At 42.1% G+C, this 26647-nt stretch overlaps 1 protein-coding gene across 1 annotated transcript in view; it reads right to left on the bottom strand.

Annotated features, from left to right (window-relative positions):
• The window catches only part of camta1a (calmodulin binding transcription activator 1a), a 396495-nt gene that overhangs the window by 161358 nt on the left and 208490 nt on the right, over positions 1-26647 (bottom strand). Inside the window, 1 exon segment of the mRNA XM_042492229.2 lies at positions 13080-13215. Within this exon segment, the coding sequence (XP_042348163.2) occupies positions 13080-13215 (136 nt within the window).

Below are 26647 nucleotides of genomic sequence, written 5' to 3' on the forward strand. Positions count from 1 at the left end.
GAGATGCAAACCTGCCCTAACTCTACCTTAACTGACGCACCTTTACACTTCACAGCTAGCTGAAAGCTAAATTAGCATTTTCCTCAGGGTTTCCGCTGCTAGATCAAGAAGCAACGAGGGCTGATGGTGAGCGAGTACATAGCTGGTAGGAAGGTCACGCCAGCTGTGCCTACTTGAAAAATACGCTGGTTGCGGTCCATAAGCGACAATTTATTCCCTTGAGGAAAGCGGTATCTGTGACAGCACCAGATTATGTGCGAGGCATTTTAAGTGGACTTTGTCTGGCTCTCACGGTTGTGACACGCCCACTTTTTTAACGATTAAACCTTTGTCTTCATTTCCAAAATAATGAGACTGAGGTCAAATTCATTCATTTATTCACCTCTAGCTCCTCCTCCTCCTGATCTATCATAACAGTGCTCGCTAAACTCTAAGCCTGCCCACTTTTAGCAGTCCAATAAAATGCAAAGTATTTGATTTAAATCCGTCTTAAAATCTTACACTGATCAAATATTCAGTCTCACTGGGAAATACGTCACAGCACAGGAGCCAAAGACACTTCAGCTTCCATTTCACTGGGACTTAAAATCATATTTCAAGGTTCGAATGAGGCTGCCTCAGATAATACTGATTAGGTCGAAGGCTCTTCTTGTCCTGCTGGAGAATCAAAAGACAGTTTTCATCAACCGTTTCAATGTGTGCTATTTTTACAACATATAATATTTCCCTGTTTATTCAGGCTTCATCTCTCAAAGTGTTCCAGTCCATTCAAATGCAGAATGTTCATTTTCTCATGACAAAAAAAGAAAGCTACAGACAGAGAGAGAGAGAGAGAGAGACAGAGATGTGTATAGGCCTTGCAGCAGGAGCACATAAAAGCCCAGCTTCAGCCAAGGCCCCTGCTCCAATGTGTAGAAATTAATTGAGTGAAAAAAATCTGCTGTTTAAGGTTGAAGTGGGTTATGGGAGGCAGTGTAACAATTGTTTTCTGTTTGCCAGGGGCTATATATCGTTCATTCCGGCTTTCTCTCTCCTCTCCGCTCAACACTCGCCTCTCCCTCCCTCCCTCCCTCCCTCCCTCACCATCCATCCACCTTCTAAGCCTCTCTTGCTCCCTCCTCTCCTTTTCATCAGTCTTTTATTTTCCACAGTCCACAGTCTTTTTGATTCATTTTTATCTCTCCCATTTTCATCTATCACATTGGAGATTTTTGGGGGTATCTTTAAACGTAATTTTCTAGCAATAACAGACTCCATTTATGAATTGGGGTTTTACTACGTCGGCTCATGTGTATGTTCAGTGTGAAAATTCACTCGTATACTGTATGTGGCACACATATATACGATAACAAGATTTTTTTCCCCCGAGATTCTCTCAGCGAAACCAAACATAGATGGAATAAATTGTGTTTGTGTGCATGGGTTATCAGTGCATCTTTCTACATGCATGCATCATTATTTAGTGACGGGGGACCGGTGTCGACACACAAACCAGAACAAGCTTAGCACCCCCTTGGGCTTAAACAAATGACTCATTCTCTTTCCACATTTAAATGCGCAATAGAAAACCACAAATGTCTGTTGTTGCCTTTCATTTTGGGCACTATCAACGGAAAAATGCATATCAAAACAACAACAAACAATCAGACAATGAAACAGCATTGCAACTGAAGAACTGACAAAGACGCATGTGGCGCACAGGACACAGGGGCAAACATCTATTCAAATTTTTTTGAAAAGAACAAGGTTAAAACTGATGTAACAGCCAGGAATGGAATCATAGAGATGTGGAAAGCAAAACAAATAGAAATTATGGAAAGGAGAGAAATAGAAGACAGGGAAACACAAAGTTATGAAAAACTAGACATACCGCCACATGGTTGTATGCCTCAGTGCAGTAGTCAAGTTGCACTTACAGTTTGCATCCATGTCTGTAAAAAAACATAGATGCTTCACACACTATACCTATACAACCATCACCGTTTCAAGGTGGTTCTTGAGGGTTCTTGAGTTATGGCCAAAAACCTGAATTTGTCCTTTGACCTTTGAATACCAGATTCTAATCAGTTTATTCTTGAAAGGTGTTCTTGAGATATTGCTTTCACAAGAATGAGACAAATGCAGGGTCAGCATGACCTTGACCTTTGACCAACAAAATCTAACCAGCTCATCCTTGAGTCCACTCAAATGTATGTGCCAAATTTGAGGAAATTCCTTCAAGATGTTCTTGAAATATCGTGTTCACAAGAATCCATCTGATGAGGTCACAATGATCCTGACCTTTGACCTATGACCACCAAAATCTAATCAGCTCATTGTTTATTAGTAAACGTTTTTGCGAAAGTTGAAGAAATTCCCTCAAGTGCTGTTGAGGAATTGTGTTCACAAAAATAAGCCGTATGGATGGATCGACAACCCGAAAACAGTACAAAACTTAAGGAGGGGACTTTTATCTGTGTTGGTATTTCCTCTATTGCCCAAAGCAGAAGGGTTAAATCTGTTTCCTGTGTTAAACTCCTCTTTAGCACCCTTTCATGTAAAATATCAAACCTTTCAATATCACTCTGAGGAAAGCACAGTTGCTCCCCGTGTATAATTCTATACAAACACTTAACCATTCTCTTTGAACTTTGCAGCTCCACTCATTATACCTCCTTTGAAGAGTGAATGTTGGAGCAATGCTACGTTTTGATTTTGCAGCTATTAAATGTAACACAGCAGCAAATTACATCTAAACCTCAGTGTTGCTGTGTTAATAATACATAGGCCATGTGCAGAGGAGCCGGCAGAGTAAATAGCCGAGCAAAAAAAAAAGAAAAAAAAAAGATAAAGGTAGCCGATGACGCTCGAGTATAACAAATTCATCTCCCTGCAAACGTCAATACACAAATATTTTTGCAGATGAGGCAGAAAAGCTGCAGCAGAATTGTGGGGCCAGCTGTACTGCCTTTTTGAGGAAAGAGGAGATAATGTCACCGGATGATTCCTCCTCAAAGCCCTTGCCCCTCCGTGTATAGTAGTATCCTAAACACCGGTGCAGCGCTCCCTATCTGAAGGATATTAAAAGAACCAAGTGTTCCAGAGCCAGCAGGGGGAAAGAAGAGATGGTTCTGCCAAGGCCCTAAAGCATCCGAAGAAAACTGCTGCTCTTGACATAGGGCCCTGCTTCTGCTACAGGAATGGCCTCATATTAACGCAGAGTATTGGAGTAAGCTGCATTTTTTCAAAGAGGAGAAGCAGATGGAGGTAGGAAAGAGAGAGAAAGAGAGAGAGAGGAAAAGGAACAAGATAAAGACAGATGGGGAGAAAGGGGGAAACTCGCAGATTCAGTAAAAAGGCATATCCTGAAGAGCTATCCGAGGCATTTCAAGCAATCTATATAATGCATTTTACAGGTTTTCAGGAATAGAAAACCGCTCTTTGATTCTACTCAATACTCAGACCTCAGCTGACCCTTTGGTCTTGGCCTGTAGACAGAAAATGTGTGAACCAGCCAAAAGCTGGTTGTAGATCATTAAACAGAGATTCTGCAAAGAACTTGCACCCTGACATAAGGGAGGTGAGTTGAAACCCACTTTCCTTTCAACTCCCACCTTTAAAATTCAAGCGAATCAACTGAATTCAGCAATGTTTTCAGGTATAGATCAGGGTGGGCCGTTCGGTACATTACACTGCATGCTGTATCACTTGGTGGTGGTGTTTTTGTGAGCAGTATGAATCTCTAAAGACTCTTCTGGCCTGGATCTGAGAGATGGCAGAAGGGAGAAGTCTTGGTGAAAGTTGCTCATTTGCATAAAACCCCAGCACCGTGTTGCCCGGGGATCTGTGTTTCGCTCACGAGACCAAACAAAAGGAGAATTCGCACACTAAGAGCAAAACACAGAGTCATGCAAAGCCTGCTCGCTGCCTGCAGTGCTCTGTTTTCTTCACCCTCTCTGCAAACCTCTTGCCCCTTCTTTGCATATCTGGAGCTGGTTCTGCTCTGCTGCTCCCATGGGGGTTACACATATCAAACGCTGGCAAATTCACTTGATTTGGTGCACCAACAGTATGAGGATAATGAGTGACAGGCGAAGCACTGGGAAGCATCCCTGTTTCGGTCTCAAATGATTTTGGGGCAAGTGTCCCCAAAGAATGAAAACAGCCATATGGCTTCCAGTCATCTCCACTCCCGCTTTTTTTCTGAGCTCCATTATTCTCCTGAATTGGTTTTTACCACAGCTGCAATGAAGGAGGAGAGTGCAGCTGCCGGACAGTTCCCCCTTTTTCACTGGAACCGAGAAAGGAGCTGCAGTGGGGAGCTGGTCTTTAAATGGAAGTCAAATTCCTCAAGCTTTGTGACAAATCAAAATATTTCTCAGGCCGTTTTCTTGAGGACATTTCCTCCTAACCCTTCACAATAAAGAAAAGGACCCCTGTGGAGTTGTCTCAGCATGACTACACAGTAACATGTGGCAACAAGTGGTAAATTAAATAAAAGAAGCTGTCGATAATGCACAGCTTTCTGACAGGCACCCTTTTGCATTCCCTCCCTTTTCCAAAATTAGTCCCTCAAATCCGGCTGCTGGATTGAAACGGTGATAGCGGGGTCAGCATGAAAGGCAGACTGAGGGCTTAACTGCTGCTGAGTGATTCGGCAATTGTAAGAAGTAAGAGAGGAAAACTAATTACTGTAGTCTTAAAGGAAAACCATGGGTAAAGTGGACGCTCCCAATGCTGGGGGTAAGGCGTTCATGTGGGAAGGCTTTGGTTCAGTCGCTAATAACAACATAACAACCCCCATTAAGCCATTATGCTGCGGAGAGGATTACTGCTTTAATCTACTGTGCAGGATGAAAAAAAATCACACAATAACTAAAATGGATATCTGGCTCATCACCTACATCCTGTGCATGGCAACATCTAAAGCTAAATGCTGCATTTTCTAATAAAAGCCTTGGTAATAATTTCATTTGTGTACACTGTGATTTGTTCATTATTATACTGTGAAGCATTTTCTATTCTCAAGGGCTTCATTTTTTCTGTGTGCATGTACTAGTGTTTTAATAATCTTTTTTTTTTTTTACCTGCAACATTTTTTTCCTGCACTACTTGGTATATCTGATCAATTCTTTTTCTGCACTTTATTAATTAATACGTTAATATTATGGACTGAATATTGACCTCAATTACCAACTTCTCATGACTTTTTTTCATAGAACTATTTTTAAAAAATAGAAAAAGCACAAGATTCTCAAATTCTCTTTTTATGATAATTTTAACTTACGTTGAGTGTCTCTAAGTAGCATGAAAAGCGTCCCATAAATAAAATGCATTATTATTATTATTATTAGTATTATCATATGAGGAAGTGTGTCCTACGTAGGGATGCATTTTGGTGAAAAATTATTTGAGTTTACATTTGAGTCACTTGGACACATTATTGAAAAAACTGCCATTATTTTCTATAATCAAAAAAACAACAAAAAATCTATGTAATATGAGAAGAATTTAGTTGTTTTTTGTGTTTTTTTAAATAGTAATAAATTGATGATCCTAAAGTCAGCACCCAGCAGTTAAACTGAGGACTGAGAGGTGATCTAACCAGCATGAAGCAGGTGAAAGGGGTTGAATTTCCGTCAAATAAACAACTGAAAACTAACTTTACCGCAATGTGCAGTGTTTACACAGGTACACTGTTATGTTGGTACACTGTGCTTTTCTTTGTCTGTCTGTGCACTGTCATTGTCATCTTTTTGCTCTGCTATCTGTCATGAATGTGTTTTACCCTACATGAGAAAAGGAACATGCGGTGTGCATAAACTGTGACATGACAGCGTGTGAAAGGTGTCACATTGGATGCGTGTTTTGGCAGCAAGTTACATGTACTGATGCATGTAGACCTGAGAATCACATGCACAGCTCAAATTTTACGTGCACTACCCTGCACATGTAAGTGGTGTTTTGAGCCCTGATTCTCTCTGCAATGTTTATGTTTACTTAGTATTAGCATAACGGGAGAAAAAAAAGAAACAACACACTTCCTGTGCCAGTGCACCCATTCATTGACTATTTCACTTTTGTATGTTAGAAGGTTAGGAGTCATAACCATGGTAACCATTCTTTGAAATATCACACATAGTAATCAATGTGGTAATTCAAAAAGGAAGAGCTATAGCTGTGTGAGCTCCAAAGCAAAGAGAAAAAATAGTGAATAACAAAGCAGGCTCCAGGAGAAGGGAGAAGACAATGGAAACAGTAATCGATTTACTGTCTTTACAGAGCAGGCAGCTGACTGTTGTCTAAAAGACAGCCTTTAAGTTTGAATAAAAATGGAAAATACAAACTTTTTTTCTTTGGGCGATGCCTGTATCAGTAATCTGATCTTAATTTCACAGTTGACTTGGAGCAGGGGCAGGAGGGAGAGCACGTACAGTGTCACCTCCTCGCAGAAACAGTGGTTTGCTCGGTGCCCTCTCACATCTGGCCTCGCAATCTGCTGATATCAGCTGCTGCATCTGTAAATCAGTGCTACCACTGCTACTGAAAACACATAAGCAACTCTATTTCACAGATATGAAGCCAGTATGACTTTAACTCACTAATGCAACCCTCAGAGGCAGCCACGAAATAATGGGATGTTATTTTTTTCCGTTATGTTTTAACTAGCAGACAAAAAAAAGTCAAGAATGAAGCCTCAAGAGAGTTGTTTGAATTCAGATATAAATGTGCTTGGATGGACCAAAAACCATCAATGTTTGATTTGCAGCAAAATGAAGGGCTAGACAGGTAAAAAGAGCTAAATGTTGAAGGTCATGTGATATTGAAAGCCAATGCAGTGTAGCATCCAGCGCACATCCACTAGCATCCACTCCATTACAACATTAGCAACTAATGTTTTGACATTTGTCTTCATTATTATCAATGAACAGAGGCGATTGAGCCACCAGCATGCTCCATTACCTTCCTTCATTGCACAGTTGCACAGTTGAAATCACACATTAGGGTGGATCCAACATGAAATGACAAGTTACGGGGGCTAAGGACGCACCAGCTGATTATTTAGGTGGCGGAGGGTGAGAGGGTTGGGTGAAGGGGATGGCGGGGTGGAGCCAAAGCGGGAACGGGAGTTAGGGAAGTGGTGAAGAACTGTATTGGCATTAAAGTCTGGGGAGCGTGGGGGCGCAGAGCAGCACAGCACACCTTAAGAGGAGAAGCTCATTTCAATCGGTATAATTAGCCTGTGGTAATGAAATAAGTCAGAGGCACTGCCACCTTCACTTAAGAGAAAATCGATCTGCATTTTAGGGAGTTTATTAAAGCTTAGGAATAATGGGGAGAAAGGAGAGAAGGGGTGGAGGAGATGGGGGAGGGGTTAAGCCGACATTAACAGCTAATCAGATAAGAAGAGGCGCTAGCATTGGGGTAGGAGCTCAACGAGAACGGAGATCAGATGGAGTTTGTCAAAGCTCATGTGTTTGAGGTCTCTGCTATTTCACTGCAAGAAGCCAGGGGATGCTAGAGCTATATGCACACTTTGAGACCTACAGCCTGAATTAGGATGACATCACTCTGTGAGAATAAAGCCAATCAAAACATGGTGTAACAGAGGATCCTGGCTGATAGACAGCCGCTGGACGTCCTCATTAGAGCGGCTGCGGGGATCCCCACGGAAGTTTGGCCAGGAGCTGGTGAGAGCTTGGTAAGAGCAGGGTGTGGTGAGATAATCACTGATGGACATCTCTCCTCAGGTGCCCCAAATGCATGCTGGTTGCTAGGGGTGCTGCTTGCTCATTTATCCAGCCGTCTGGCCAACTCACCTGGAGTGATGGGGGAGACGTCAGGAAGGCAGGCTGCTATTTCACGGCCTGTTAAGCGCTAATGCCGCAACATGCCCCGCGCTCCAATTTTAGGGAACAGGGAGCATTACCACCCAACTCAAGGTTCTGTCCGTCTGGACTGTGGACTTGGAGGGTAGTGGAAGGAGGAGAGAAAGGGCAGTTAGAAGAAAGAGAGGTGGGTGTAGGGCAGGACAATGAAAAATCTAGTAAAAGAATTAAAAGACAGGGAAATGAAAGACAGAGAGGGAGAGAGGGTGGAGGAGAGAAAGACACTCAAAGAGAGTAAAAGGTAGAGAGAGGGAGGGAGAAAGGGAGTAGAGCCTGGGTTTACACGGGCTGCTGAGCCAGCACTGCGGAGCAGACAGGACAGCAGCACACACTGACATCTACTCCTGCTACGCTAGGCTGCCTCTCGCAGGCCCCAGAAGGCCCCTCGCTCCCGGACTCGCAGCCTTTCTTTTGCCGGAGCCACTGAACATCACTAGCCTGAACCACCCACAACACTTGTCCTCTCTGCGCACTAAGCCTGGCCCATGTAATAACCACAGAACCTCTATTAAGCACTGGGCGGCTGGGGAATCAGAGCGGCTAGAGCGCAGCGTGAGTGATGTAAAGACTCCCCTGTAAAACAACTGAGGTTATGCTCAAGTTATGTCAACTCTTTGTCTTCTGCCTTGTGAAGGTGTGGTATGAATTATGTATTTAAATGGATCCTTCTCCTCTTCTTCTAAATAGAGTAGTAAGCAGAAATAGATAGCTCTTTATCCTCTCCTGAGGTCTCATACTTTCAGTAGAGAAGGTCAAGTCATTTGTATGTGCTTAGAGTAAACATGACTGTGCATGACGGGTCATGGTTCCCATCACAGGCTGGTTACAGCAGTGATGGATCGCCTCTCTCTGTCAGTCTTGAAGGGTGAGGTGTTTAGAGGACATGACTCAGGCTTTGCAAAGCTGCAAGATGTAGATGTGTACAGGAAAACACAACATGATCTCATCCAGCCCACTCTCATTACGAAGTTCTCATCTCCCCTTTTAAAAGATTTTTTGTGTTTTTGCCTTTATTATGATGGGACATCTTAAGTGTAAAAGGGGGAAAGAGAGGGGATGACCTGAAGCAAACCCTGGGCTGCTGCAGCAATGACTCAGCCTCTGTACATGGGACGCCCACTCTACCACATGATCGAATGGGCGCCCCATCAGCGGCGCTTTTGCAGTACTCTCAGCATAAGATCCCAACACAAATAGCCACCTTTTGCATCCATATGATATGCTGCTGGACGCTGTCAGCTGAAAACACAGCCGAACCGAACCATTTGTAGTGTTATAATATGCTGCCGGAAAGCCGGACGGCACGCACCGCAGCAGCATGATACGCAGACGGTCGATGTCAGTGAAGAACGAGGCCACACTGAACTGTGTGTCATGCGATAATGAGGAAATATAAGGAGCACGAAGGTCCCTATAGGGAGGGTGGAAGAGACAGTGATGAAGCCAACAAATCCTGGGAGTTCGCTTCCCATCTGAATGTGATGTATTTTTCTACACATTACCATGTGCCCCTTTGCCTAAACCTAACCATCCGTTCCAGCATGTATTGACGTTCCACCATTGGTTGCCATGTGCTTTTGTTGCCTAAACATAACCACGTGCAGTGCAATCCGCTTGTGATGACATCACGGCAGCGGCATACTGAAATGTCAATAGCAGATGCAGAAGGATACCTAGAGCATTGTGTATAGACACGGAGGTCCACTGCAAGGCAGGAACATGATGATTTGACATGAGAATGTGCAGTCTCATCATCTTATTTCCTCACCACAACGTGTGCACTGTATTTCCATGTACAGTATGTGATTAAGCAGTAGCTATGGTCCCAATATCTACCTGTGCTCCCTCTCTCTCTCTCTCTTTACTCTAAGCTCACCTTCACACCTTGCACTGCTGCTCACACAGCAATTAGCTCTGGTAAATTAGAATGGTTACAACATATTGGAGCCTACTGAGCAAAATCACAGGCTGGAGAGTTACACTCAGTGAACAGCCATCAGTCTTCATGTGTTCGACTCATGATTACACTGTAGTTCATTCTTTATCTTGTGTTGCTGCATACTGTGCAAAACAGGTTTAGTGATGTGACAACTGCATCTCAGCCTCTGACTGCTTATTGCTACTGATGGACATTAAATACTGTAATAGTCACCAGTCGTTAGTCAGTGTTCTTGTCAAGTGTCGACTGGGATGTAAAGAAAAAGCTCATTCTTCAAACACTCAAGGGCCCATTCTGTTTCCAGCACATGTTGCTCCTGTTTCACTCTGGCCAATATTCAAACCACACTGCCACCACAGTGCAGCATTATGGTGCAACATTATGGTACACATATCTGACATGCCGTGGCCAGTCAACAGGACCACACAGAATATATATAGCACAATATCTAGCACATAAAGTAAATCTACAGTACTGCCCTAGATTCAGGAGTCTTTTCTGTTTTATTCTGCGTGATTCCTCACCTTTAGAGTGAATCTACTCAGCTATGGCTTGCCAGGAAATGCCTTTTTTCAATATTTTTTTATAAAGCTGAGACTGTTGGTCACAGAGGTCTGGATATTTTTACACTGTAACACTATGTTTCCATTGTGACAGCTACAAGAGCGCAGAAGAACATGCGCTATCACTGGACAAGAGAGGTACCTAAGATACAGTGGCTGTGATGTTCCAGTTGAGAGTTTTTCGGAAGAAAAACGGCCGCCTTTTTAAGGAGCACTGACTGGCATTGATGCTGGGAAATAGGACAGTGAAATACAGTACAGTATTCTGTTGGGGGGCGTGCTTCTACGTGTGCTGAAGTGGGCCGCGATGATATAGCAGACAGCAGGAGTAAGGTAGATGTGGGGACATTTTCAACTGATCTGTTACAACTTTCTAGCTTCTTCTGCTTTAGATAAATGCTTTTTTATATTGTTAATGCATGCTTTAAGACTAGTTTTGGAAAGAAACTAAGATTTTAACTGTACAAGCCATGTCTACCAGAAAAGAGCCAGTGAATACTTCTACCATATCGTACCACTACTGTCCCAGGGTTTTCCTTCGAGGGGCACTTTGAGGACAGAACTTAAGAGGTCAGTCATGATGCCATATTTCTTTGAATGCCAGAAATTCACAAATATGCAATGGAGGCTAGAACCTGGGTAGAACCGAAGCTGGCCAAAGCGTCAACCACACAGGCAATCTTTGCCTTACAACTTACAACAAACAACTTTTCAAGAGATTTTGCTGTTGCAGACAATTTCCAATGTCATCATGCAATCATGAGAGTTTCGCCTCAGTTGGTGCACGCTCTCCTCATCTTGATTATTTGGTGTAAACTGTCATAAATCTTAATCCAAGCCACTCTCTCGTCATGATGTTACAATAAAATCAAACATGTTTAATATGACGGTGTTTTTAGTCCCGGCTCTTGCAAATAGTAAAGTTCAATCATGTGAAAATTGTCAACCAATAGTTGTGCTGTCTCCAGCACCAAACCAGAAGCAACAAACCAACATGAACAAGTTTCAGTTCTCGTGAAAAAAGAGTCAGTGTTTGATTCAACGTGGATCTGTAGCATTTCTTTAACTAAGAAATCTTAATTTTGAAACGGTGTGGCAGTTCACCACACTGGTAGGAAGTTGAGGCAACAAAATTCAAATTGTAAAGCTTGTAAAGTACAGTAAAGTTTGAAATAATATTTTCCACCAGGAGCAGGGGTAATAATCTTAAAAGGAGTATGGTTGTAGTTTTGCAATTAGTGACCCTGCATGATCTCCAGTCTTTGTAAAAAGTGTTTGACTAAACCTTTGCAGTGTCTTTAGATGTGAGCGGTCTCTTGAAGTTTTGTAGTGTATGTTACACATTAGTGTGATAACCTGAAAGAGCTGTCAGTAAAGGTAAACTCACCCCAAAACACAAGTAAAACTGGCAAGTATGACCCTATTCTGTTGAAGAAAACCAAAAAATACATTGTAGTAGTTTGAGATATATAGATCCTGTACTTCTGTTTTGCTGTTAACATAGAACAAAGTCGACTGCCACTAAGAAGTGCCAGTTCTGCCCTTTATGTAGGACACCAGACCACAAAGGGCAGAGCGCCTGTCAGTACAGGTTTTACATGTATTGACAAAGTATGCTAAACATTACTGTACATAGTCTGTGTTCACTTTGTTAATACAGCCTTATTAATGCAAGGTGGCTGACTAAACCTCCAGTAAATCCAGCACTGTCAGAAACTGGAAAAATATGTAACAGTCCAAAAGGATGGATGTACGTAGTCCCAACAGGTTATCAGACCACTGCAGGACCAGAGATGACACTGAGCTGGCAAAGGCGAAGGAAGAGGCCATTTTCTTGGAGTGACAAATATCTGGAGGAGTACAAACAGAGAGCAGAGCCCCTGTTGGGAGAATGCCTGAGCTTTGTCTTTGTCACACTGTGTGACACAGACTCACAGCACCACTCCCTGAGGTGTGTGGCTATGTGTACGTGAATCGTGTGTTTGTGTGTGTATAGGTACACGTGCGCGTGCACACACGCACACACACACACACACACACACACACACACACGAACGGGAGACTGAAATCTCACATCTCTAACTCTACTCTATCTCAACTCCTGTGCTTCTGGCATCTGTGCTTGTGGCTAAACATGTGAAAGAGACCAGAACACAAACTTTAGATACTGAAAGCAAAGGAAGTGAAGGAGTCTGGGGCAGAAACTTGCCTGGTCTCATATGTGGGACTGCTGATAAATCAGCCGGGGGTGCCAACACACTGCACTGCCACCACCTCAGGTGGAGCAAGATTGAACCTGGCTGAGCCAAGGACAGATACATCTGGGCCTTTTATGGCAGCGGCTGGTATGGGGAGTGACATGGAGTGAGGTGAGGGAATGCTAGCTCCACAGTACTGCTTTGAGCCAGCAAGATTAATGTAGGCTCTCTGGAGCAAAGGCAACATCCAGAGCCTTAATAAGGTACAAACAATCGGTTCCACTCCACTGGCTTCCCAGGGAAAACTATTGTTGTGCCGCATTGTTTCTTGGTAAGACTCCTTGGAGACACGGGCCGACTGCAGCATGTGACTGTCTCCATTACAGCCAAGGGAGAGCTCACTGTAGACCTGTGTTTGTCTGTGTCAGGGTGAAGGCTGGCTCTCGCCAATCCACACCCCCACCCGCCTGTTTCACTCTCTCTAAATCCAAAATCTTGTAAGCGCACTCACCTCGACTCCCTGCACTTTCAACTTCATGTGATCCTCCCGTGTGGTCTTCCCGTCTTTCCTCTTCTTCCAGCAGTAGCCATCCTTTCTGTACTTCACCTTCTTCCTATTGTACAATATCATCGACCCATTCTGCGGCCTGGATCCGTGGAGACGGGACAGAGAGAGAGGGAGAGCAAAAAAAGATGAGATGAGATGAGAAGAATTTTTAGGCAAAGCTACAGCACAGCTCGGGGACTCATTTTAGAGATGTACAAAGAGGCCCGACACGAGTCTGCGCCAGGCAGAAAATGCACCAGTGACTTAGATGACAAGACTTCTTTATGGTGTTTTTCAGCATTGGTATGCACAGTTTGACAATGAACAAAGCACCCTTCAGCATACATTTCTTCCCAATGAGAAGTGTGTGTGCTGCGAGCCGCTAAAATGACACTCCTTCTCGCGGAGTAAATTACATGAAGGGCAGTGTGTAAGGCAAGCAGCATGGGGGGTGTGTGGCGAGGGGGGGGCTTCGTTTCTTATCGCTCATTCATCCAACTTAAATGAGTTGTGGTGTTGGAAGTCCCTGGGGGGAAGCGAAGATCCTCCCTCACACTCCATTCATAATTCATTCTCCCTCCACCAGACCACAGCCTGTAGGCTCATAATGATATAATGTAACTATTTGATGATAATCTGCCTTTCCACTTCGATTTGTAACAGAGGCATTTGGCGCTCAGCGTTAAACATTAACAGAAAGTGTAGCATAAAACATTTATGACTTACTCGACAATTAGTGAGCATAGTTTTGTGTGGGCTATATTTGTATTTGTGTGTGTTGTGGAGTGGCTATGCATCATCGGTACGAATCCATGCATATGCCACACTGCACATCCGTTTCCCACGCACTTATCCAACACACACACACACACACACACACACACACACACACACACACACACATACACACAGCTGCTATGATTTGGAGCTCTCCCAAATGAGAACAGGTTTGCCTCAGTGTTTGGGGCCTCACAGTGAATGAGTGGGAAAGCCGCCTGCCCAAGCTGCTGAGGAAGCAGTGTAACTGTTGAGGGGGGCTTAACCATCCAGTCAGCTGGTGAGCCTTGTTAGCTTTGTGCTCACTGCTCACATGCATATAGGCTCACGCAGACACAAACACTGTAAAATCTGACCTGTTGATTTTACTTCAAAAAAATCTTGGAACTCGACTGCCTTGAAAAATGTGAGCAAATATAACTATTAATTTCCATTTACTTTATATCTGATTGTTAAGTTTGCTTTAAATTTAGTTATATTCACTTAATTTTGTGAAGTTGTTGCAACTTATAAATGGCAACTTTAGCTAAATCAATCTTCCTACTGTTAAGCAACTCTGGTAAACCAGGTATAATATGCTAGATAGTATCTGTATTCTGCCAAGTCGCAAAGACAAAAGAGCAAGGCAATTACACTTGTCATTTTTAAGTTGCAACAACTTAACAAAATAAAGTAATTACAGCTAAATTTCAAGTAAATTTAACACTTGGATGTAAAGTAAAAATAAATTAAGATTTACTTTCCTTTCTCAAAGCAATCAGTTTCTGAGATTATTTTAAGTAAGATCAACTTGTCAGATTTTATAGTGTAGGACTACAAACAAAAATCTCAAAAAACTCTCATCAAAGCAAAGAACAAAAGCGGGGCTGATTCGTCTCAAACAATGTTCAAAATAAGTTGTTTTGCATTGTTTTGTTGTTTATTGTAAAGTTTTTTTTTATTTCCACTTGGTTTATTTATAACGCTGCATGCATCATTTTGCAGGGCTGCCTTTGGGGGCCAGGGCGTGTGTTTATCTTGGTATCACTCATCAATCATTTTCCCGGCCGGATCTCAGGGGCCGGTGGAGAGGGAGGAGAGAGGGGGGGGAGGTGGGGTCCCTGCAGTCCCCCCTCTGTGGCCCCTGACAGCACCTTCTAATGAGAGACGCCACTCACACACTGACGTGCTCACTCCTGACTGATCTCCCTTCTTCCCTTTCCTCCTCCCTTCCTCTCTCTTCTCGCCGTCAAGTCGACTCAAGCTGTGCACTGGGGACCGTCTTTGTCTCCTCCCTCACCCCGACTCCTCATCTGCACTGTAAAATCTGACAAGTTGATCTTACCTAAAATAATCATGGAAACTGATTGCCTTGAAAAAAAGAAAGTAAATATAACTGTCAATATTAATTTATTCTTAATTTACATCTAATTGTTAACTTTACTCAACATTTAGCAGTAGTGTGTTGTAGTAGTGTTAGCAGCTTTAGTAAACCAAACAACAGAAGAAACAACAAAAACTTGGTCACAAAAGTAAACCAAGGTAATCTGATCACTTGATGATGACAAAGAGGTTTTAGCCAATGATGAGTTCCTTTTTTCTTTACACGTTGTAGAATAAACAAATATGATCGACTAGTTTGCAACTAGCAGAATACAGATATATAGCTCAGACAGATTGATTCAAATAAACTAGTCATTTTTAAGTTGCAACACCTTTACAATATTAAGTCAATAACTACATTTTATTTAAACCTAATAATAAGATATAAAGTAAACATAAATTTAGATGAATAATTATATTTATTATTATTATTGTTGTTAAATATGCAATTATTTTTATTATTTTTAGTTTACATTTTTCAAGGCAAATGGTTTCTTTGATTCATAAAAGTAAAATCAACTTGGCAGATTTTACAGTGTGCTTTCTCTCTCAGCTGCTCGTTTCATCTGTCTCAGGATCCCTCACCTCCACTCTCCCACACCTCCCTCTCTCCTGCTGTTTCCTCCTCACTCACTGCCCTCTCTTGTTTAGCACTCAGCATACTTTGCAGAAAACAACTATTAAACAGACATTTTTATTGGTCAGTTTGAAAAGTGGAACTGCTCAATGGCTGTGTGGGATACACACAAAGTATAAATTGTGTTCTAGTTTACAGCATCCGTAATGTCTACCAGCGTGGAGGCGCCGTCATAAACGGCACTCATGAGCTGAGAACTTTTGCTGCAACATACAGATTTGCATCCCAAATGTCGCTTGAAGGACACTCATTTGACATGCCTACATCAGCACTTGGTATCAATCAAACAGCAGAATGGCCCTCTTTCTAACAGTGCGATCCTATTATTTGTTTCAATATCGTTCTGGGGTTTTGTCCTTCAAAAAGATACAAGGAGTGTGTGCTTCTTAAAATGTAGCTCAGCTTGAGACAAAAAGATGGGCGCAGATGAGATAAGGCAGAAAATCAAATGACACAGGGCTATCTGATCTCCTCCAGAGCACTGGAAATTGGGGTGAGGCTTCGGTGTCAGAGGCTCCACGCCGTATTTATCGGCTCTGCGCAAAAATGTATTCGCTCAGCTATTTTTGAGGGACTGTTAGGTAGATGCTATTTTCAATTCAAGGCACTTTGGACCCGGAGGAGAGAGCCTGGGCACCCGGAGTAGGTCTGAGGCAGAGGCCAGGCTAAAATGCATGCTTTGGCAACATAATGTGTCTTCCTTCCGCTGTCTCCCTCTCCCTCCCTCCCACTCATCTCCTACTACTGTATACTTAGGCGTTTCAATTAATCTTATCAGAATTATACATATTTATACATGAGGGGAAAAAGCTAACTGCTCTGTTATCAAAGAAGCGTGACAGGAGGCTCTCTGTCTCAGATGCCTAAATGTGGCAGATTAATATGGAAATACAGGCCCTCTGACAAAGTGCACACAAGCTCCACAGCCGCCTCTCTCCTCTTTGGAGTTTGCAGCGATAATAAGCTTTACCCTCAGGGTGGTGTTAGGCCTTGTCCAGTCCTTTAGGAATCATTCATTTACCCAGGTAATGGCATTCGCTCAATCAGATTTGTTCATTTGAAAAAGTCAGGGGAGGGTGGGGGGTTTATGAGGTTGGTGACGTGTTCGGCATTGGTAACAAGCGGCAGAGCGGCGCTCACAGGCTCACTGTCTAATGGCCGATAGGCACTAACAGAGAGACGGGGAAGCAGCTGAAAGAGACAGACAGAGAGCGACAAATCTGCGCTATCTGTGTTTGAGATTCTCCTGTTCCTACAGCGATCAGTGGGGAGAACCCACAGCTCCAGTGAATCATCCTAAAATCCTTAACTGTTCTGTGAAAACTTTTAAATGACCAATATTTGGACGAGATGGACTGACTTTGTAAAACCCCAAAGATAAGGCTTTATGTGAGAAACCTGTGCATAATTGCAACACTCACATTTCTCCCTCTTGTTCTGCAATGTACATAGTTTTGTTTGGTACCAGCAATTAATGCCTGTGAAATATGGCCATTGGGGAAGGAACTCTATAATTTTAATATCTTTGTTTGTTTGTATACAAAATAAAAAGTCACAAGTAAAACTTAATTTTTTTTTTCACTTTTCCCATGATATTTTTTTGATTACTTTAATTTTTTCTCTTTTTTGGGACCTAATTGATTCTTCACAAAGAGATAGCTGCTGAGAAATGGACTTCATCAATGATGTACCCCCCCTTTTTATTTTTTTTATTATTGTTCTTGTCATCATTATGTATTTATTGTTAATGTATCTATCCTTGTATGCTTCCATTTGTTTACATGCTAACTAGTTTCTTGATCTGTTAATTTATTTATTACCTTTAGGCACTCGATTTGGTTGTGATTTCTAATCACCAAAACAGGCTTGAAGTAAAGTTGTAACTGTCTTTTTTTTTTATAAATCTTGACTTACTTGTGGCAACTATTAGCTATTCATAAAACAGCAAAACAAAACAACTCCAAGAAATAACAGCACGTCCTCAACATATTACTTATAATACATGAAATTATTGTATTACCGTACTTAGAACCACTCAACTGTATCAAGTTTACTCTTGTCAAAAGGATTAGAGAGAATGAAATATTTCAGTCTTGGTGAACCGGTGTAGCAGTAATAACTGGGCTCGAGCCCCCCTCCTATTCCCCATGAAGCCCTGGGTTTGATTAATACCATACATGCTGTTTTTCTCACCAGAAAGCGCAACTGGCAGTGTAGCCAGGAGGAGGAGAGTAAAGTAGTAAAGAGGAGGAGAGGAGAAGAGAGGAGAGGAGAGGGCCCCTGGGCACAGACATGCAAAGGGACCCACCACCACTCATACATAAGGGACGCATACAGACTTTTGTGTCATTTTGTGTCTCTTAGTGATTTTTTGTGTATCTTTGTAATTGTTATGCATCTTTTTTGTGGTTTTGTGTCTTTTTGTGTTTGTTTTACGTCTCTGTGAGGTTATTTTGTGTACCATTGAGGTAATTTTGTGTCTCTATGGTAATATTGTGTCATTTCTTTGGTCATTTTGGGTCCCTTTGTGATCATTTTGTGTCTACTTGTTGATTTATGTATCTTTGCAGTCATTATGCACCTTTTTTCTGGTTTTGTGTCTCTCCTAGGTTATTTTATGTTTCCTTATGTTTGTTTTGCGTCTCTGTGGGGTTATTTAGTGTCGACCTGTGGTGGCTTTGTGTGTTTTTGTAGTCATTTGGGTCTGTTTGAGCTAATTTTCTGTATCATTGCAGTAAATGTCTATTATGTAGGTAATTTTGTGTCCCTTGGTAGTCATTTTGTGTCTGCTTGTGGTTGATTTGTGTATCTTTGTAGCCATTATGCATCTTTTTTTTTATTGTTTTGTGTCTCTTTGAGGTTATTTTGTGTACCACTGAAGTACTTTTTTGTATTAGTTAGGTAATTTTGTGTCTCTGTGTTAATATTGTGTCATTTTTTTGGACATTTTGTGTCCCTTTATAGTCATTTTGTGTCTGCTTGTGGTTGATTTATGTATCTTTGTACTCACTTTGCATCTTTTTACGGTTTTATGTTTCTCTGAGGATATTTTGTGTCTCTTTGAGGTTATTCTATGTCTTTTGTAGTTGTTTTGTGTTTCTTTGTAGTCATTTGGATGTCTTTTAGGTAATTTTGTGCAATTTATTTTGTGATTTTGTGTTTACTGGTAGTCATTTTGTGTGTCCTTGTGGTTGTTTGTGTATCTGAGGAGAGGACAGGAGAGGAGAGGAGAGGAGAGGAGAGGAGAGGAGAGGAGAGGAGAGCTGGGCCGGAGAGGCTTTGAAGATCGGAGGGTGAGCTGGTTGGGGCCTGAAGTGGCTCGGGAGGGAGGCGACACCTGCTGTTCTCAATTACCCATCAGAGCCTTCAGCCATCACAGCCTTTACCTCACTGTGTCAACAACTGCACTCACACCTACTACTCATCCAAACACATCTACACACACATACATTCGGCGTCACACACCAACCCTATTAAGTATAAATATGAGGCACAAATACGCCCCTGAGCACTCACACACAGGCACATGTACACATACACACCAAGTTTGTGGAAACCCTGCTGCTCCATCTAGGGATAACATTAATAGCAAGACGAGTGACAGAACATCAATAACACGCTGATGCTGGTCATTACCGCTTCTGTCAATCACAGGTAAAACATAGGTCACATGTGTTAAAACACATGTGTGCGTGCAACACACACACACAGACACGCACATATAAGGAGCTGTCGACACTGAGCAGAGGTGTTTCCACATGTAATGTAATTAGACTTCAAGCAACGGTGCTCTATTAGATGGCACATCATCTTTGAGCCGGATGTGTGAGCAGAAAGGTGCCGGCGCCGCGTTGGGAGCTTCTATCTGGACGCATCACGTGCAATTGATGACTCGCAGATAAGCCGCTCCCTTCAGCCCCTGCCAAAGAATGCATCAGGAAGTGGGGCGTTCTCTAAAACTACTTTAAATGTAAATCTGCCACGGCCTCAGGATTGAGATTCATTGTCTGCGCTGCTCTGAACCCTCCAACTCCCCCGCTAGTGTTCGTATGTCGAGACGCCGCAGGTCGCGCACCTCTTTGACTGCCAATGAGGCCTCGCCGCCTGGTCACTGCGAAGCCCACAGATCTTACTCCTCGAGTCCTGAGTGGCCTCAGCCTTCAACCATGAATGCTTAATTATATATGGTAATTAAGGGGGTGGTGGGTCAGTCAGCTGGAACAAGTTATGCAACATTTAAATCACATCGCATCATCCCTTTTTCTCCATTACATGTTAATCTTTTTTCTCTCTACTCTGGGCTGTCTGGTAAATGGTCGTCTTTAAACAGAATTAAGGAGCGAAAACGGTCACATCGACTAAGAGAATTAGATTGAGATGAATCAAGAAGTTTTCCAAATATGATATCTCCAAGGCTGTACAGATGGAGCGCAATGTTTGTTTACCAAATGTGTTCGACTAAATACAACGGTAATGATGAGAGGGTAGCGGGGCCCCTGGAGTTGTAATTCAGGGTAGGGAGACAGATCGTGTGCCTCCCCTCTTTCTCTCTATCTATACTGCCGATGACTGCCACAGAACTCAGGCCCCGGCCCGCTGCCCTCCAGCACAAAACAGATGTTCCCCCCGCACTTATCTCAATGAAAAAATCACAGACAATTTACAAAGAATATAAATTACGGTCGTAGCTACACGTCAGTCGCTCTGTCCCTATAAGACCTTGTGAAGAGGATAAGGGTGAATTGGTGTGGGAGGGTGTTGGGAGACAACATAAGGCGGATGGAAGCAGTAGGGGAGGGGGGGTTTGATGGTGGTGTTGCTCTTATCTGGTCCACAGCAGCCCAGCAGAATGAGAGGGAGGCTGGTGACTGGCGGTGATGCTGCGCTGATAGCGCTAAGCCGGTTTCATGCACATTTCAGGGAGGCTGCCGTCACTACTCAGACTTAAAGCTCTCAGCTCCTGCCAGTGGATGAGGTTGGGACGTTATTTACAAATAGCCATGTCATACACTGGTTACAACGCTCCATTCTCTGTGTCAACACACACACACACACACACACACACACACACACACACACACATACATAGCAGCAAAGGGGCTAATGTGCAGCTTTGATGTACAGCTTAGGTGACATGGAATTTGAATTTCGGTGCTTGTAAGGTTTTGGCTGTGAAGACATTTCTTATTCACTTGAAATGCACACTGTCGTCCTGTGTGTGTGTGTGTGTGTGTGTGTGAGCGGATATAATGTGTTTAACTGGGTTGAAATGTTGATGACTTTCAACTGCTTGCTCAAAAGGCTTCCACATCATATTTGTGGTGAATGCTATTTTCAGCCTTTAGTCAGTATGCATATGCTTACTTGGAAATAGCGACTACAGAGACGATGATTCATACCTCGCATCCTCTCCGCTAATCTTCACAAATCATCCGCGGTGTGTCTCAGTGCGTTGTAAATAAAAGGTGCCATCAGAACGAGCTTCTCTATTGCCCCGGCTCCTGCTGACAACTACATGCTGTGTGCATCGGGCATGTGTAGACTTAAGTCCTGTAGCACTGCCTTATTATGACACTTTGTAAAGCGGATGCTTTTGTACTTTCAATAATGCATGGGCAGCAGGGAATTGCGCACAGCCTTATTTTATGTCATGGGGTAGAGTTGCTGTTTTAGGAGCTTACGTTCCTCTGTGGCAAGAAATACTAATGCAATTAAATCCGAGTCGAACTCGAGTGCAGCAGGAAAAGGTCAGGTTTTCATTATTAGTAACAACAACCTTGCTTTCTATTAAAACGAGGAGCAGGAGAATTCAGCCACCAAGTTAATGATGTGGTCATGTACTTTTCAAGAGCACAATTCAGAGCAGAGGATCAAAGATTTTTATTCCTCTTTACTGGATTTCTATTAATGCCAAACTCATCAAGTAACATGGACTTGTGTCACTGAAAGTATTTAGGATAAAAGTGCAAAAGCTGGTTTGGAAATAAAAAGTAAGGATAGGTCAAGGTAAAAAGTAAAAGACAGAGGATCAAAACATATATCTCAAAGCTGGATGACGAACTGCAAAACACTGAGACCTTGAGCCTGTCTGTGCTGGCAAAGGTTTATATGAATTTGCATATTATTATTATTATTGGTCCAAAAAGGTTCATTTTAGCTTACCAGATAATGTTATATAGCTGTGCTATAAAAAGGAACAGCTATATAATATTATTATTATTGCTAATCAGTGTAAAATATCTATCCCATCTCATTACCACTACTCAAAGTGGGGCATCATCCTCAAATGATATGGGCAATGGCGCACTGAGAAAATGTACGTTGATATTACTTATCAATAAATTGATACTTTGCAGAATTTCAACCAGCTTTGTATCATAAAAATGTGGGTAGAGTGTGTGAAAATAAACTGTGGTAAAATTCCCTCAGTCTAACCAGTGCCCAGATATCCCAGACTCCCCCCAGCGAAACTCTGCCGCATGACGCAAAATGTGTCATTCATTGGAGTTTTACTCTAATCAAACAGTAAAACTAGGCAGTGCTGACTGAATATAAACCAAGATTATGTTACTTTCTTGCCTGTCATATTTTCAGAAACATATTTTAGTGCCCTGTTTTGCTGTATTAATGAGAGTTTGTGAACAGGAAGTGGGCACCAGAGGCTGAAAATACTGAGATCAAACAATAAAACCAAGCAGCGCTGAACAAATGCAAACAAAGAGTCTTTTCCTGTGTTGCCTATTTCTCGCCTCAAATGTCCTCAGAAACATGTTTCAGCTTACTGTTTTACTATAATATGAGATTGTTTGTTATCAGTTAGCAGCCATTGTGTCAAACGAACGAGTTCACATTATGTCACCTACCAGCAGGAGTGATTATTGCCTCATTAGAGTGCAGTGCATTCTGGTAGTTGTAAGGTTTTTTTTTTACCTCTTGACCAAAAGTAAAGGCTTCAGTCCCTTCCTCTGTTTTCTCTGGCCATGTAGCACCAACTTCAAAAGTAGCAAAAAAAGCATCTTTCTTTAGCATTCATTACAAAACTTCTTTAAGAGGCTGTGGCAGTTATTTTTTAGGCAAGCACAAAGGTAGAGGTATTTCTTGAAATTAGACAATATAAGGTATCTGTTTGTACCAACCATGGTGGCATTGCTTGTCAGGAAACAACCTTAATAAAGTTCCAAATTTTGGCAAGAGAACAACTGACATGGCCATTTTTAAAGTTGTCCCTTGAACACTCGCCACAAGATATCTGAATAAAAATGGGTTCTATTTGTATCCACAAGTTTCCCCTAAACCTGACAAGGCTTGTTTCCACTAAAGGTATTGTTTCCCTGAAATCAATGCACTACTTCAACATAAAGCTGTGTATTTATCTTTTTAAGTAAAGGGAGAACCAGGCAAGTTAACTCAAAAGCACACTGAATAATAAGTAATATAATATATTAATTAAGTAAAATAACAAATCGAAGTATATTGGTACGATTCCATTCTCAAGTGATGCCATCCATGTGCATATTGGGTGATTGCGGCAGGTACCCACTGGTGTACAACAACACTACAACAGTTCCTGTCCAGCACTGTTCTCAGCTGACGTCGTCCAGCGGCTTTTGCATGTGCGCATAAAAGGTAGCTTTTGGCATTAAGCATTTACGCCAAAAGCACTGACATTGCGGCGTTATTTGATAAGTTTGGAATTAAAACGGGCTGGAAAAGGTTTTGAACGCGCTACTGGATTTGTGGAAGACAAGAGGACATTGGTGCCCACCTTTAGTGAGGGCTATTGCCCGTATCTCCACAGTCCAGGACAGAGACAGGATGGGCAAGGACGGGCTCTCCTCCCCATCATGGCTCATGCCAGACCGAGCTTATGGATCACCTAAACATGGCCCTCCTTGTCTCTCCTCCAGAGCACCACAGTGCCATTGACCTTCCCCTATTGATCCCCCCCAGTGACGGAGCACAGCTAAGGCCAGCTATTGAACCACTTATGATTAATTCACAAATCCTGCCTTGTCCACAAAAAAGGTAAAAGAACAAAGCACAAGCAGTGGGAACAAGTGAAAAGAGGACGGATAAAGAGCCAGCGAGGTCAAAAAAACTCCACTTTTTAAAGTGAGACGGAGTTAGAAGTGCCGCTTTACAAGCTGACCAAGCTATAAAGCACATCTCAGAGTCCCTTCCGTCACAAAAAAAAACATCAGCACAGCGATGGGAGGGGGGTTGAAAAGAGGGAGTAATAAAAAAAAGGAGTGAGAAAGAGGAAAGAGACAGACAGGAAAACAGAGAAAAAAGAGAAGAAGCTTTTCTTCCTCTCCCTTCTCCCGTTTCTTGGTCCTATTTTAGTCATGAGGATAGACCAGTGAGGGCGAGAGGTTGAAATTGAGCTGTAACTCTATCTGTGTGCTGGAGCGAATCAGAAAGTCTATCCCACCTTTCACCTGGGAATCACAGCTCTCTCTGTGCCCTGTCTGGTCGCCATACCAACCACAGCCAGGCATCATGGGATTAATTGGAGCCCAGGGCTCAGCGGCAGCTCAGGCACAGATAGAGAGCGAGGGGGAGAAGGACGGACATCAGCCATGGTCAAGTGATGGTGGCCATGCAGATCAAATCGAATTTCAGGCATTGCTCGCATTGCAGAGATGATACGGTCTCGAGGTAGCGCTAAACATATTGGAGTCCAAGCCACCTCCGCAGTAATGCTCGGATTGGATTCTGGGATGAAGTTCACGGCATAGCGTTCGTTTTCTTCTCTGATCCCTGTGTGTGGTGTGGGGATTTTACACAAACACTGACACACTGTGATTCGCCTCCGTAAACACAACCTGTGCCAGAATGTTGAGTACAGAGCGTCAACAGAGCCTACTGCGTCGTGTATGGTCTTGATATGAGATAAAAGGGAAAATGACAGGTGTAGACGAGTAAAAAAACAAAGTCCTGTTTCCCAGAAAATTCAGTGGTTAAACAAAAAAGATTATCTCTTTAACCCCTTTGAAACATGGAGCAGTATCACTTTTCTTGTGTTGCTTACAGATGTATTTAAACCTTTGAAACCTAAGAAAAAGATGGTGAGATTTAAAAAAAAATATGGGGAAAAGGCAATAAGAATCTTGGTAAGAAAAGTCTTCTACAGATTGCAAAAAAATAGTAGATTTAGCAAATTATTTTTAAAAAGCTGGGAATTTATTAGGTAAAGTATCATAGTTATATACTTAACATTATGTTATAGAATTATAATAATTTTAAAGCACTTTTTCCAAGTCTTTGTTGCCTTGTTTTCTTTTTTGATTTTCTTTTTCTTTGTTTTGTGTTTTTTATTTATTTATGTTTGTTTTTTTAACTAATTTTATTGCACTTTTTACTATTTTCTTGCTAATTTAGGGGTGATTTCTTTTTTTCATTGCATTCTTCCCATGTTTTTGGAAGAAATCAGGCTAATTTGCTTAGATTTCAGAGGGTTTAACTGAATAATTGGACTTCTGTTTTTAGATTTGTTTTCAACATTTGACCGCCATCTATTGTTGATTAATGAGCATTATCCACAAGAAAGAAACAACATAATTAGAAACACTTTGGTTGAAAAGAGTAAAAGTGCCTGTAGTTAAAATCTTGGAGTCATAGCATTGAAAGGGTTAGTGGTGATATACTGTGTGTCAATGAGAATGTCAGTGCGATGGCATTACTTTCCGGCAACAGCTAAATCAAATGAAAACACATGCTGGTCACTCCTGTTCAGTTGCTGGCAATTAAAAGCAATGTTCAATGGAAATATTTTCATAAAATGCAGTGGCTGCTCTGCAATCAGTTAATTTATTGATCATCAAGCTGAGCTTTGACTAGCCTTTGGACTGCTGCAGCAGAGCAGTGTGTGGGGCAATCAGTGTGATCCAATTCTCTACAAAACAGATTAAAGCTGCTCAGCTGGCCAAAAGATCAGACTGTGGTTGCATTGGGAAGCTTTCAACTGTGAATGTGTGCAACTGTGTCAGTGTGGAGCAGGGCATCATGGAAAATAGCAGCCGGGCTCAGTGAATTTACTGCACCCTAGTTAAACAAAGTAAAGAAAAAAAGATGAACAAAAAAACATGATGGCTAGCTCTGTTTTCTTATTGGCAATTAAAAGAAGGCCGTGCTCTTTCTGTAGAAGTTGTGGATATTCGGCACAGTTCAAGTTTTGGCCATTGACAATAAAACAGAACGGTGAACAGATAGGTTGCAGTTCTCTTGGCGACGGATGGAAGGATGCGCATCCAGGCATAGGCTAATAAATAAATAATCCTCATGTAAGTGCGTGACTGAGGTGGATGGTGCTGAACTCTGCTGAACACAAAGCATAGCCGTTTCTGAAGTTGACATTATTTGTCACAGACAATACAGCAAGTGGAGCGTGTGGTTAAAATACTTTTATCATGTCTGTAAGTCAAAACAAAGAGACCAATAAAGAGACCATAAAAACCAAACATGGATGTTTAACTTTGATGTTTTAAATATATCAGTCGAAAATGTTTTTCATTCTTTCATGAGCCCTGGCATCTTGGCTTTTGTGCTTGTCTACTGCTGCTACAATACTGTAGCCCTATTTTTTCTAAATTAACAAAATTATTAATTTCAGGAAATTTAGCCATGTTTTCTTCTGAATGATCAAGATCACTATCTCAGAATAAGGAGGGAAACAAAATTACAGCTCTCATTTATGAGACCAGATTCTTATCTCATTAATTTAAAAAAAGAGCAGAAATTTACATTTTTCAATTAA

Source organism: Plectropomus leopardus, chromosome 9 (assembly GCF_026936395.1).
Source record: "Plectropomus leopardus strain MGB_pleo_1.0 chromosome 9, ASM2693639v1, whole genome shotgun sequence".
In the NCBI taxonomy this organism is placed as follows: Eukaryota; Metazoa; Chordata; class Actinopteri; order Perciformes; family Serranidae; genus Plectropomus; species Plectropomus leopardus.